Source organism: Crocodylus siamensis, chromosome 6 (assembly GCF_052110815.1).
Source record: "Crocodylus siamensis isolate JL-2025a chromosome 6, ASM5211081v1, whole genome shotgun sequence".
Taxonomy (NCBI): Eukaryota; Metazoa; Chordata; order Crocodylia; family Crocodylidae; genus Crocodylus; species Crocodylus siamensis.
The window spans coordinates 60,843,426-60,858,401 of record NC_143400.1 but is presented as its reverse complement, the minus strand read 5'-3'; the positions used below and the strand labels follow the sequence as shown (position 1 = coordinate 60,858,401).

General features: G+C 40.2%; 1 protein-coding gene across 5 annotated transcripts in view; it reads left to right on the top strand.

Annotated features, from left to right (window-relative positions):
• DOCK10 (dedicator of cytokinesis 10) overlaps window positions 1–14,976 on the top strand; it is a 271,823-nt gene that overhangs the window by 147,112 nt on the left and 109,735 nt on the right. For all 5 annotated transcript variants that reach the window (XM_090056318.1, XM_090056317.1, XM_090056316.1 and 2 more), the window contains exons 8-11: window positions 7,566–7,749; window positions 12,025–12,110; window positions 13,155–13,238; window positions 14,266–14,421. In XM_090056318.1, the coding sequence (XP_089912444.1) occupies window positions 7,566–7,749; window positions 12,025–12,110; window positions 13,155–13,238; window positions 14,266–14,421 (510 nt within the window). The remainder of the gene's footprint in view (window positions 1–7,565; window positions 7,750–12,024; window positions 12,111–13,154; window positions 13,239–14,265; window positions 14,422–14,976) is intronic.

Below are 14,976 nucleotides of genomic sequence, written 5' to 3'. Positions count from 1 at the left end.
CCTGCACAAGAAAACGGAGGTGAAGAATTGGTTAAAGAGGTCTGCTTTCTCCTCTGGCGCAACCACCAGATTGCCCAGAGAATCTTGCAGGGGCCCCAAATTTCCTGGTCCTTTCTTCATCCTCCCTATATACGTGAAAAAGGACTTTGTATTATCTTTGATCTTGGACACTAGTCCTAGCCGTATGTCTGCCTTAGCTTTCCTTACAGGCCCAAGCAGAGGAGATGTACTCCTCTTTGGAGATAGCACCCCCCTTCCACCAGTTGTATGCCGCCTTTTTGGCAGTCAGGCATTCCTGGACACCCTTGGTGAGCCAGGGGGGCTTTTGGGCACTCTTGCCCCCCTTGCTTCTTGTTGAGATGGTCACCCCTTGGGCCCTGAGTATCATCTCCTTAAGGAACGACCACTCATCTTGGGCACTGAGTTCCCCTGCTCTCGAGAACCCCAGCACCTCTCCCACTAATCTCCTCAACTCATTGAAGTTGGCCGTCTTGAAGTCTAGGGCAACCGCCTTGCTCCAGGCCCTTGACACCCTGCGCTGGATGGTGAATTCCAGCAAGCGATGATCGCTATCACCCAGGTGGTCAAGAACCTGGAGGCCCCTTACCAGGTCATCGCCTGTGGCCAGGACCAGGTCCAACAGGGTATTTCCTCTGGTGGGACTGTGCACTTCCTGAATTAAGTGGAGGTCCTGTATCTTGGCCAGGAACCTCCTAGACCGGTCCAACCTGGTTGACTGTTCCTCCCAGCAGATGTCCGGGTAATTTAAATCACCCATGACAACCACATCCCTTGCCTTAAGTGCCTCTGCAAGCTGACCTGAAAATTCCCGGTCCAGCTCCTCCCCTTGGCTGGGGAGTCTGTAGTAGTCCCCCACCGTTAGATCCCTCTCCCCATGCCTCCCTTGTATCTTGACCTAGAACACTTCAGCTTGTCCCTCCTCTGACCCCATTCTGCTGGCAGAGGATGTGTATTGCCTTGACAGAGCGCCACACCCCCCCGCCTTCCCTTCCTTCTCTATCCCACCTGTAAAGCCTGTAGCCCCTAATGCTAACTGCCCAGTCATGGGATGAATCCCACCATGTTTCTGTAAGCCCTATTATGTCTGGGTCTGAACTGGCTATTCTGAGGGCGAGTTCCTCCAGTTTATTCCCCATACTACGAGCATTGGTATATAGGCATTTAAGGCCTTGTCTAGCTGCGTGTGCCACCCCCCGATTTGGGAGACTGTCTGGACCCCTGTTTCTTACCTGGGCACTCCTTGCATTTGTCACCTGTCTTGCTCAGGTGGTGTCTCCTCATCTTCCTGCGGCCCCCTCCCCCGGCGAGGCTAGTTTAACGCTCGCCGTACGAGATCAGCCAACCTGGAAGAGTTTAACAGTTAGTCTGCCTAACTTCAGATTAACACAGCTAACTACTTCTCTCAGTTTAAAATAAAGTTGAACAAGCAGAGAAATTATAGAATAGTGCCCCACATAAAATGATAATATTCATGGTAAATAAGTAATTATCCACACTTCTATCTAGGTGCCTTCCAGACTAAAAAGAGTGTCATCACTCAAAAGAGACCCAGTCCATCCATGCTATGTTACCAGTCAGATATAAAATACAGAACTGTTAGCTTTACCAGTTACCATACAACATACACATGTAGTAATGCTCAGACAAATCTGCTGAAGTACATATCTCTGTTTCTACAAACCTATTCTCACAGTCACGTAACCCATGCTTGTATTATGTGCAATGCATGCAATTGACAATTTAAGCTAATTGATTACATCTGTGGAAAGGAATGAAACATTCCATAATGGAAAAAATAATTGCTGAAGGTAAATGAAATGCTATTAATAATATAGATATTTTGGCATACGTAAAAGCTCAACCAGGCATTTCTTGTAATTTACTGTAATAATGTAAGGCCTTTCCCCTGTTGTTATTTCTAAATGGATTAAAATAAAGAGTATTTTAGCTAAATAATAGTGGTTCAATGTGCTTTCCACAGGATTGATTTTTATCTCTGATCAAAATATAACAGGAGTCTAATTAATGTTTTCTTGTGGAGATGAGTGCAGTGAAACAGTGTATTCATGGCTGGTTTGTTATTGTCAGTTCCTGTTGTTAGGTGATACTTGATGATTTTCATCCTCATTTGTGCTTGTGTCTTGGTGCTCCCCATTGGAAGCATGAACATGAAAAGTGTTCCCATATTCACAAAACTTGAGAAGGAATTGTTTGTTCATGTTTGCTATTAGTAAGTATTCTTCTGAAAGACAAGCTTTAGTTGGAACTTCATAGATTCATAGAACTAGGGTCGGAAGGGACCTTGTAGATCTTCTAGTCCGACCCCCTGCCCTGGGCAGGAGAGAAAACTGGGCTCAAATCACCCCAGCCAGGTAAATGTCAAGCCTCCTCTTAAAGACCCACAGGGTAGGAGCCAGCACCACTTCCTTTGGAGGTTGGTTCCAAATCCTAGCTGCCCTGACTGTGAAGTAGTGCCTCCTGATATCTAGCCTGAATCTCAGTCAATGTATAAACATTATTCTTTGTTACTCTGGGAGGCACTCGGGGGAACAAGGTCTCTCCCAATCCCAGCTGGTCCCCCCTAGTAAATTTATAGATGGCCACCAGGTCCCCTCTCAGCCTTCTCTTGTGAAGGCTGAATAGGTTCAGGTCCTGTAGCCTCTCCTTATAGGGTCTGTCCTGCTGTCCCCAGATCATGCGAGTGGCCCTCCTTTGGACCCTCTCAATGCTGTCCACTCCCTCCTGAAGTGCGGCACCCAGAACTGGATGCAGTACTCCAGCTGCGGTCTGACCAGTGTTGCACAGAGGGGGGTCTTCAAAACAAGACCCTGAAATATGCACTTCCACTGTGGTTTTGGATATGGTTCAATTATAAACACAGAAACTACATGTTTTCCATATCTAGCCCAAAATAGCAGAAGTCTTGAAATCAGTAATTTTTACAAGTTAATTAGCATCTTTTGACTAACATAAGAATGGCTAAAGATACTGCTGCTTTTGAATCTGATTTCCTTAATCTCCAACCTTTGACCACTGGCTCTGGGTTTCTGCATTTATTTCTTACTACCAGTGGTCCAGAGCTTTTTGTGTTTTAGTAAATACTTAACTTCACCCTTGCTAGCATTGGAAGCTAGTTCCTTTGGCTGCTGAGCCTGACCAAGGAGGTATATCAAATGACAGAGATGGCCAGTTGAAGAAATGGCTCCCCCTGTGCTGTGGCTCAGACATTCAGCAGGAAATGAGTGCGCCAATGAAAGCAAGGTGTTTTACTCAGGCTAGTGGCAGTACATCATCACCAGCAAAACCACCACTTCTAAAGTGTGATGAAACTCAGAGACGGAGAGAAGAAAAAGACAAAGTTTTGTGTAAAGTTGCCAGAAGTCAGGAGATCTGGGCCCTGGATAGCCAAAAAATATGCAGTTGTAATTTTAAAGACACCCAAGAAGGTTTAGGAAACTAAAGCCCTGAATGTCCTTTTATTTTCAGCAATGTCATACAATTTGTAATGCAGTTGACTGCAGTTAAGTCACTAAGTTTACTCTGGGCATGTAAGCAGAGAATGAGATTCTATGCTGGTATGATCCACATACTGAAGGGAAGAATACAGTGGAAGATGTGTCACCCCTGGACTAAATACTTATGATTTTAGAAGAATGATTCTACAGGCAGGATCAGAACTAAGCTTCTTTAGCTTGTTATTTCTATTATTTCTGAGATTTCTTCCTGTAGAATATAACACTACACTTTAAATTAAGTGTCAGTGATAGTTACATTTTAAACCTAAGCTAAAGTTCCATATGGAACTGGTAATAAAGAAGCAAATGGAGAAGGAGGTATTTTTTCTCAGTTGGTTGCAGAGAAAAAGTACTTGGCTGAAGATTTTGAAACAAAGACTTGGCAGTAGGTCTCATCTGCGTGCCAAAACTCAGAAATGCATATGGAAAGGGGGATATTGAAGTTTTCCTTCCTAATTTGTCTAAGATTCAGCCTGTGAGTTCTACTTCTCTTTTAGATAAAGCCTGGTAGCATTATAGTATCTAATTTAAACTTCTGGGCAGAGTCCATAAAAGGAAGTGCATACTGCAGACAACAAAATCATTTGTTTTGATGTCTTTTGTTCTCCTTTCATAAGAGAAATTTCAAGGTGGTTTCTTCCTTCTAGATCATATTTCAAACTCGTTACCAGGGTATTAATGTACAAAGAATATTTCTCTGGGAGAGACAGATGAAAAGTGATTTTCTCAGCCCAGTAGCACTTTCAAAAGCTTGGAAGATAGTCTCATCCTGAATCAGGATGAGACAAAATTCTTGCAGAAAGAAATCTGGGGAGAAAATCTTCTGGGGGTTATTGAACTGTTTAAGTTGCATAATTTCAAAACATTTAATTTTTATTTTAAAAATCAATTTAGAAAATCCTAAAATTAAGGCTGATATTTTTAAAACTTGATTCATTTTTTCTTTTGAAATGGTCAATCTCAATAAACTAAAGCTTTTCCATGGGAAGTTCCAGTTTTGAAACATCAGAATTCTTCAGTGAAAACAAATTATAGTTAGATATAATTATAAATCTGTTTCTCAATGAGGGAATTCAGGCTATCAGGCATCTTTCATTTTCAACAGTGCTATGTTATTTGACCATACCTTCTTCCCTCTTGACCTCATACAAAGAAGAACTTTGGGCTGTGGATTCAATACCTGGTTTGCTTGAGAGCTCCTAAAATACTGTGGAGTGAGGGCTTATAGTTCTATGCATCAGGGCATAGCACTAATATATAGATCCATAGAACTAGATGACACAATCCTTGGTTTAATTAAGACTGTTAATTGAGGACAGATAAAAATTAATGATCAGTTAGTTCAATAAAGAATAGCTGAAATCTGTAAGTTCTTTAGTATCCCTTAAAGGTCAGCTGTGACTTAATTTTAGTTAATGACAGATTTCTGGAATGTTGGCAATAAATTATTGAAATGTGACAGTAATAATCAGTGCTTGTAAATGTCTTAAGACCAGGAGTTAACAGGTATCCCAGCACAAGACTTCTTTCAAGTTTAAGAGAGTGCACTAACAAACTGAAAACTGATGTCATAAGAATATCATACAAAGCCTTACTAATTTGGTCAATGTAAGGAGACAATCATGTTGTATTATAAAATCTTGTAACTTAATTCAGTTTCACTGTGCTGTTTCAGTAGCTGAAGAGCCATTGAGTCTCATAATTGGGACTGAAGAATTAATGATCTGCAGGTAAATTATGATGCTACAGACCAATACCAAGTCTGGCTGTTAGTATACTGAGGATGGATTTCTCTTCTTTATTTAAGGACGATATGTATGTGATAGTTTATGAATTTATCTCATCTTTTATCTTCTACAAAACACCCTTAACCTTTCCATTCACTTTTGTCCTCCCAGAATCATTTTAGCAATACAGTAGGTTAAACTATGTCATCAAAGTTTTCCACTCTTTTCTTTTCTTGAGGGGGAATTTGTGGTGTTCCCAATGATCATTCTTTCCAATCTTGTGAAATGTTTTCCTGGTTAATTTGTTTTCCAACCTAAGTCTCATATTGTCCAAATCATGTAGAGTTCTACAGATAAAAGGGCAGAAAATATATGTGTGATTTTTTTTTTCCAAGGAATCAGATTGTCTAGGCATATCCTTCCATAGTCCTCTCTTAGTTCAAAAACTGTCCAGTTCTTATTGTTACATATGTAGCATTGAAGTGTAAGACATAATAGTGAAGAGGAATAGGATAATTGTATTATTTGAGTTGATAAATAGTTCAGGCCTTAGTTGTACAATTGTCACAATGTCCTCAGTGTGACAACTGGAAAACCCCACTGCTGTGGACAACAACAGGAGAGATAGTAACTCCTCATGTATATTCCTTGTTGGAATGTCAAACATAACCATGAAAAATAATTTTTCCCATATAAATAGAAGTTCTACATTGGGGACTTATCTGTGATATTTTAATCTTTAAAAATGTAGATTTCCTTTCACTTTAGACATGGATTTAGAAGGAGAGAAATATAAATTAGACAGAATAGAATAACCACGTGCTTTTTCTATAAAAGCCCATCTGAGGACAAGTCCTTGAGTTTTAAACATTACCATAAAGAAACCGCTTATAAGGAATAGAGTGGAGATCGCTGGCAGAGCTCAGTCTCCTTTGATCACAGCCTAAGAAAATAATCATTCACATTTAATTTAGTTTAATTTTTTTCACAATACTTTTGCCTGGATAAAATCTGTAACACTTTCCTAGATATTACCTCCGGTTCTTTTCTGTGATAATTATTGTGTTAAATGTTGATGAGGTGCAACTTCAACAGATCTTTGAATAGAACTTAGTATTTCTGTAAACATTGTCCTGAAACATATATTCCCAAATGGTCTGCACAGAGGTGGATAATATATAATAGATTAATCCTGTAGACAAAACTATACACCTTAGGAGGCAGGTGGGTTATTACCTTCCTTTACAACTTAGTTTTGCTGAATGAGGACTGAAAACTGATGAAGTGAAAAGAATTTTTAAAAGCAAAGGGAAAGGAACAGATTCAATATGAGAGAGGAAGACCTGAGGAAACCTTACTTCCTTTTTTCCAATAGACTGAATGACAGCAATGGAGCAGTGATCCAGGGAAGAAAGTATTAATTATGTTCTTCAGCATAATTTTCCTCCAACAAAATTAAAAGGTTATTTTTAAATCTTGGAGTTGTTTTTTTATGTTGCTTGTCATGGGGTTCAGGGTATAATGAGAGTATTGGTGCAGTAAAAGTGGTTTCCGTCAAAGATGAAAAGATCATATTGCTAGTGCTTTCACTTGAGTGTCCATGGAATACAGCTGATGAGTTAGGGAACAAACAGAATTGCTAGCGTTGGATAAAGTCAGCAACTTCACATAGTTAATCAGTAGCAACCATACATGCTTAAAGTAGTAAAGTGCTTAGGTCATAAGTGTTAAGGCTTTTAGCCTGTATGAAACCAGTACAAATCCAACCACAGCAGGTACTGAGTAAAAGCTCTTACTGTGTGATACTTCACTAATAGTCTACTAGGAAAGAATTTGGTAAACCTAGTTGAGTTCCCAAAGACAAATATCGGCATCACAGAAACTACATTTAATAGTCATTGGTCCCAGGTTGGTAGTCTTTCCAGATTGCTTTGGGATTGATTGGGTGTAATAAGGCATCCATGTTAGAGGTGGTCCCTTCCTACAGAACTAAAACACTATCAATACTTAACACTTCTGCAGTGAAATATTATAGGTAAGTGTGGTCTCAGTTATCTAAGAAACTTTCCAGTGATGCTGTCATATAACCAACACAAGACTTCAATCATCTGGAAAGTCAAGTAAAACACTTGCAAATGTTAATACCTCAAAATTTTGGTTTTGTTTTATTTAATGTCACTAAGTGTATTTGAATTTTAATTTTTAAAATAGTTTGTCACATGAATAAGCCCCATCTTCCTCACAACTCTGACTTTTTATTATTTGCAGTCTTCATTTTCTTCCTCCTCTTTTGTTACAACAGAATAACAGGCTTAGGAAGCATGCCTTTGAACTGAAAATGAATGACCTCACATACTTTGTGCTAGCAGCTGAAAATGAGCAGGATATGGATGACTGGATATCCACTCTCAACAAAATCTTGCAAATAAATCCAGAGGGGTCCATTCAGGAGAGGAAAAGCGCAGATCTCACTGATCTGAAACTTGGTAAGTAAATACACTTGGGTAGCTTTCTTGCTTGAGAGGTTGTTACTGGATCATTTTAACTGCCTTTGTCTAATGGATTTGTGCCCACAGCAGTACTGATTTTTGACAAACACCTACAGAATTTTTACATTCTCTGAACAGTTTCAGTTAATTCCTAGTAGATCCTTTTCAAGGGGGTAAGTGGAATTTAAACCATATAATTTCAGATCAAGTCAGTGGGAATCATAAGGCTTGTGTGGGGACTCTGTAAATGTAGCCTTCTTTCAGTATCCCTTTGGATGTGTTCATGTGCATATATTGTGTCTTGTGTATATTTTAAAAAATTTTCTAGGAGAGAGGTCAATGCCTTTTATAGTTTCATTTTTTCTTAAATGTCTGACACTAATGAAAAATCCCAGCTGTAGTATGTTGCCATTTTAATAAAGGCTTAATATACTAATCTGCTGACTTTTCATTTCTTACTGTTACAAATGAAATGTGTACTAATGTGCTTTCACTCTACAAAGAGGGACTGAATACTCTATGGGCTCTGTTACATGTCCAAATTAAAGCTGGATAAAAACCAGCTGTAGAGTTGTTACACATTTTCAAGCACTAAGTCTGTAGCCAGTTGACTCTTTTTATAGCTGAATAGTCATTTTTATGGTGTGATAATTATTTTGCATGTATAGTTGGTCCAGATTTATTGTGCAGTTAACCAGTTAATGGTATGATAATTACTTTGCACTTGTGACCAGTCTTTGCACATGTAGCTGGTCTAAATTTATTACAAGATTGATCAGTTAACTGTGTAATTATATGTAGCATGTAGTAGGGGATTATTAGACTATACTCTGTGTACAACCTATTATTTCACACAAAAAATTCCACATCCAAGGGGAAGCAGCCTCAACTAAAAGTCAAAACACTCCCAAAATTTGAATCTGAATATGGATTTGAGCTTTGCAACCTAGTACTGTTTTTATGATAGACTGAATCCAGATTTGCAGTCCACACACACTTAACGCTGGGGGAAACTCAGAGTTAGATCTGAGGTGTTATCATATTTCTCAAACGCAGATGTTAAAATCATTTAAACTCAGATTCTGGAGATACAGGATGCTTTTAGTACAGCACTAACACCAGAAGGTGAGTAGTAACAGCAGAGGTTGGGATTTTTTAAAAAATGCCTTTGTGGGCTTATGCTCCTAAGTCATCAAGACATCTTTGAAAACCCTACCATTAAAATACGCAAATAATGGGAAGGAAAACTTACAGAAAAGGTCACAGTTATGAGACTAATATAGAAAACAGAAGTTTGTACTGGTGACAGTCTTAAGAACAAGCAGAAGAGATTAGCCTGTCAGAAAAATATGATGTTTTCTTGGCTTCTGAGTGCCTAAGTCATTGCAGGTGTTTGCTCCTCAATGGGATAAACTGCTAAGTGGAAATTAAAAATTAAACAGGAATGCTCTGTAGTGCAAGATTTGCAGAGCTGTGTACAGAGGTTTGCTCTGCAAGTCTGTATTGTGGCCTTATCCATCTACAGCAGCCAATGAGCTTTGGAGGCCAAAGTTAGATTCTCAGATGGTGTAGACTCATGTAATTCTGGGCCTTGTTAGACCTTATGCTATGAGCTGCACAAATGTTGACCAGGCATGAACTTATCTGCACAGGAGCGGGAGGGAGCTAGGAAAGCAAGAAATAAATAAGACATTGTCCTGCTGCTACTGCTTTTTTTCCCATGCCTTCCAAAGCAATTGGCCTTTAAGTTAATGTCAGATCTCCCTTTGGGCTATGACTAGTAGAGGTCAGTTCTAAACAAGCAAGCACTCTTAGTGCTGGGAAATGGTCCCAGGCAGCAACCCCACACCCTTAGGAACCATGTTAAGAACTGAATGCCATGGTTGGAAGCTGGTTGCAGTTGTCTGTGAGACAGAGAGGTAGCTGAGTGGCAGTGCTGGGCAGCAACTCAGGTGTGCTTATTACTACAGATTGGGAAGGGAGCTCACACATGGCAGAAGCCAGCTTGTACAGCCAGGTGCCACCTGTTTGTGGAGCTGGTGTTGTCTTTGACTATAGGCAAATGAAAGCAGAGCCCCTTATAAAGGCACTGATGCAGCCTCGAGGGCACAGGCAGAGGTGGAGGGAGCAGGCTTACTGGGGGTGCCTTCAGACAGAGTAACCCCAAGCATGAACAATGCATGCCCCCAGAGGCTGGGGGGGCATGGCAACAGGTGGCGACAGTGGTGGCATGGTGGCAGCAAGTGGGGAGCTCCCACCAGTGGCCACAGTGGTGGTGGCAACAGGGGGAGGGGCGGTGATGGGGGAGGGACGGGGTGGAAACCATCCGCAGATTCCACTGGCAACGTCAGCAGGGGCCAGCGGCAAATGACAACTGCCTGCAGAGGCTGCCAGTGGTGTCAGTGGCAAGGAGGAGGGCAAGCAGCGACCACCCACAGGCACCGCCAACAACGTCAGTAGCGCTTCTATGCATTGTCAATGACCCAAAGGCTCAGCCCAGGCTGAGATCAGGGGAGAGATGGGGACAGGAAGGAGGAGAGATAAAAGCCCTTGCACCAGGCAGCATCTCTGCCCCCACGCCACTTTGTCTTCTGCAGTTCAGGTTTTACATGGGAGAGCTGGGCACTGGAATTTGCTAGGCTCTGGACACAGAAAGGGCTTCTAGGCAGCCCCAGCCCAGCTTGGGGACCTCCCCCACACTTGGTTGCTGGGACCTGTGAAGAAATTCCCCTCTATCTGCTCTCCCTTGGGTCATCCCCTCTCTCTCTCACTTGCTTTTCTTTTTGGTTCAAACTGGTCAACAAAGTGACCAGATCAGATAAATTCCTGAGGGGAGAGGAAGAACACTCTCTTCCTCTGGCAGGCATTTTGAAAAGCCACAAGCAAAGTGCCTCCATGCTGCTCCCTGAATGAATTCCTGTAAGTTAAAACTTGGAAATTAGTCAGGAGTTAGGATTTATGTCTAGGCAAACGCATTTTAAAAGGACTATTACATCCAAGACTGTGTAAGACTCTGATTGATTATGTTTGCTCAAACTGTATTCTGACTTCCTTCTTCTACCCAGCCTGATCAATAAAGGTATTGGGTTATAGCATGCCTGACTATTTCACTGTGTTGGGAGAGGCAACCCTTTTTGCTCTCACCCTGGCCAGCAGAGTTTGTCTGCTGATGTTCCCTCAGTCACAACTGAGGTTATTTTGGGATGCCTCAAGCTGAAAGAGGCACTCAGAAATATTGCCAATGGGTAAAGCACCCCCAAGGCTTGCAGGGTCTCTGTGCCCCAGGCTGCACAGAGCCCTAACAGAGACCAGTGCCCAGGTGGTGGCAGTGTTACTCCAGGCTTGTGGTTGTTCTCCAGGAAGCGGGACAGCTGGTGGTAGGCATCCAATGGGAGACTCCCAAAGCAAGGTTTTGGGGCCTGGTACAGTGAGGTGGGTAGCTCTATAGTAGCACCACCCACCACAGGACCCAATCTTGAAATCCTCCCCCAGAAAAGCTCCCACTTTTCTCCCCAGGGCAGCCAGAACCTGGAGCTCCATGCTTGTAGGCTCTTGGCAGCTCCACCTTCAGAGGCAGGAACCAGGTGGGCAGAGACCTCCCCATTCAGCCCCACTGCCAAGTCCCTTAGCTGCTCTTGAGGAACCCTGTGACTTCTATCCCTTCCCCACAGTCTAGAAAGCTGCTGCTGCCATGGGTGAGGAATAGACAAAGCATAGAGAATCATAGAGAAGTAGGGCTGAAACAGACCTCCTTCTCACCGGTCCTCTAGTGGCAAGTCATAGCTGTGCAGGTAAGGGGCCAGTCAGAGGTCAGACCAAACATGTGACTGCTCCAAACTCCAAGTTAGGCCTAAACTGATCAACATCTGTGCAGCTTACAGCATAGGGTGTAACAAGACCCTAGGTTTATAGTATCAGAAGATCTGGACTATCAAGTTGCAAAAAATTCCTTGTGTTGCTTCAAGAAAGATGGAGAAAAATGAAAAAGCGGTTGTATCCTGGGCTTTATTATTTATTGTGTACAGAGTGCTCATATATGTGCCAGGTACTTCACAAAATAAATACAGATGAGCCCCTCACTCTGAAAAGATTAAAATCTAGGGGGGTGTTTTCTGTCTGTTTGATCTGAAGTAACAAACAAGAGAAGGAGACACAGTTGGAAAGGACAAGGCTTGAGGGTAGAAAAAAAGATAACTATATTTTAATCCTAGGAGTTAATAGCAAGTGTAATAAAAGCCTCACAATCATTCTCAATAATCGGGTTTTTTTAAGAGTCTGCAGATGTTTCAATAAATTCTGAATGCCAACAAGAAGAGACAGATCTGTTGGAGAATACCTCGCATCCAGACTTCGTAAAAGTAAGAGACATTGCATTGTGCTATGCTGACCTGATTTACACAGCACTGCAAGGTGTATATAAACTGAGTGGTAGCAAACCCCCCGCCTCTTTTTATGATAATAATACATTTTAAAACCCATCATAGCTCATTTTGGTTTTTAGAGCCATGACAAAGCAAAGGAGGAAATGATTTTAACATTGCATTCACACTGTGTACTGCCAGTTACATTATCATTTCATTGAAAGAGGATTGTAGTATCAGGAGAGGTACTTTTTCCTCCAAGTCTCTCTCTCATAAACTTCTGTAGCGAAATGGGGTAATTTAAAACAACAACAATTAAAAAACCCCAACAAGAACCAAAAAAAGAAAAGAAAAGCCCCTGAAAAGTTAATGGCGGCAATTTTTTAGTGTGTTATGGCAACAAACAACTAAAAACCTATCATAAAAAATATTAACACTGTATTTTAAGTGAAGATAACCAACATATTATTCTCCATTTCATCCAGTATCATTATCTAGTCTACGCACATCACCATGACATATTCAGCTATTGAGGATTATGATATAATAAAGACAAAGGGCTAAATTTTGTCCAAAAGTATGAGCGTGTCACTCCCTGACTTGAAATTGAAATTGGATATGTATTTATGCTCATCTGACATTGCCAGACTAAAACTAATATTAAAATATCATTGAGTTCATGAGTTTGAAAAAAATAAATGCAAACATTGCTTATTTGTGTGTGTTTGAAGGAAGAGGATATGAGCTAATAATTAAGAGTTGCAGACTGTATGTTAGGCCTTTAGGGTTCTACTCCCAATCCTGTTTGGCTCACTGTGATGTTTTGGCAAGCTACTTAATATGTGCCTTGATTTACCTACCTGTCAAAGGGTGTTGTGCAGTTTAAATAATGTCTAACAACATTGGGCACCTGAAATATTAACAGACATAGAAATGAAATGTATTTTTATAAATGAAACAAAAATATTTTTCTAAGGTTTACCAACTGTATCTGAATTATTGTCTGTATGCAGAAGTCTAATTTATTAACTATCACCACAGTATATCATGGAGACTGAAGAAACTGTGAAAACATCTCGACATGTGGAGCGGCTAAATCTGTTCTCACTGGATCCTGATGTAACTGTGAGAATTCTGTATTGGGTTACTAACAGTTTTTAAAATACAAGTGGCTCATAATGAATTTGGTACCTGAACCAAAGTTGTTTGAAGGGTTGTGGGTACTTGGGTACTTAAGTATTACAACACACTTCTGCTCTTGGGATGATCACTGTTCTCAATGTCGTGTGCTTACCTCACAAATAATACTTAAAATAATTTTCTTTATGATAACTAGTACTGATTTCTTGGTCCAATAACAAAATTGTGAAATGACCAACTTTTTAGACCATTGGCATTTTAAAATAGAGATTGGTACATTCCAGAAAAGTTTCAATCTTACTTCTACTTGAAACCATGACAGAAATACTGTTGACATCAAGAGGAAGCTGAACTGAGATGAAAATTTGGCTGTTTGGATAAGGAGACAAAAGTTTAGTTCTTTTTCTGAATGATATCTGAAACTCCTGAATCTTCCCATCTGAGCCAAAAATCTCATGAGAGCAGGCTATCTCACAGGATTCATGATACTTCCTCTCTAGATAGAAAGACTATGAGAACGCAAATTTTATTCTTACTATTTCAGCTATTTAAGTTATTTTGCTGAAAAGAAAACTTTGGTCAAAATAAAATCAGTTCAACCATTGTTCAAGTCAATTGAAATACTCAACAGTACCAGAATATTCTGTAGTAATTTTAGAAATGGAAATCTTCTACAAACATGTCTTTGGAGTTACATTTCATAGGTTTTTGACTACATTCATCTAAACAGAGTTTGAATTAGGTACCCCTTAATACGAAAAGATGGTGCTACACAGATGGTTTGGGGATTAGGTATCAAATGGGAATTTCGGAAACCTTAATTCAGTTATCAGTTACACCACAGGCATCCTGCATGATAACTGACAATCACTTTGCTTCCATTCTCCAATCCGTAAATTTTAGGATAATACTTTACCTGCTTGTGAAGATAATATTTTTAATTTAGTAAGGGGTTCATGATTTGGATTTCTTGTAATATAATTAATCTCCCCAAATTATTTGTTTATTTTAGACCTTGAATCCTCAAAAAAAGGAGTTTCTAGAAACAGAATTGATGATCAAACCATTTGAGGAAAAGGCTGCAAAGAGGATCATGATAACTTGCAAATCTCTCATTTTGAATCTTCAGGCTTGTGTTACTGAAAATGAAAGTGATCCTGTAACTAATGTAAGCTTTGTTCATTTCTTTGCATCTTCATCTTACTTTTCTTGATGGATGGGCTCCTTTAAGTCTGTATCACTGCTGCCTTACCTTAAAAGGGGAAATTACATCTACGTCATCTTCACACACTGTATCGTCTCCCCTTGCTTAGATTATATGTTAGGATCTAATCATGTATTAGACCAATTCAATTAATTCATTTAGGGAATATATAATTAAAACATTTTAGATAAATTTATTCTTTCTTGATCTAAATTCAAAGGGAAAAATTCTATGAGGATCTTTGTTTTCTTAGTCTTATGTAGTGAACTTGGTGTAAGATTCACTGGAACCAAGACTCTCACTGACTTAAGTGGATCTGAGGTTAGGTCTTATAAGCAGATGGGAAATCAATGTAGAGTTGGCCACACTCCACCTAAAACAACATTGCTTTTTTGCAATGTTAATGTGCCCCTACCATTGTCTGAAGAGGGAGCATGAACTAAACTTCAACAGATATGTATATCTGCTGCAAGAACAGAGGATAATTATTGCAATAGTACAGAAAATAGTGCTGGGTGA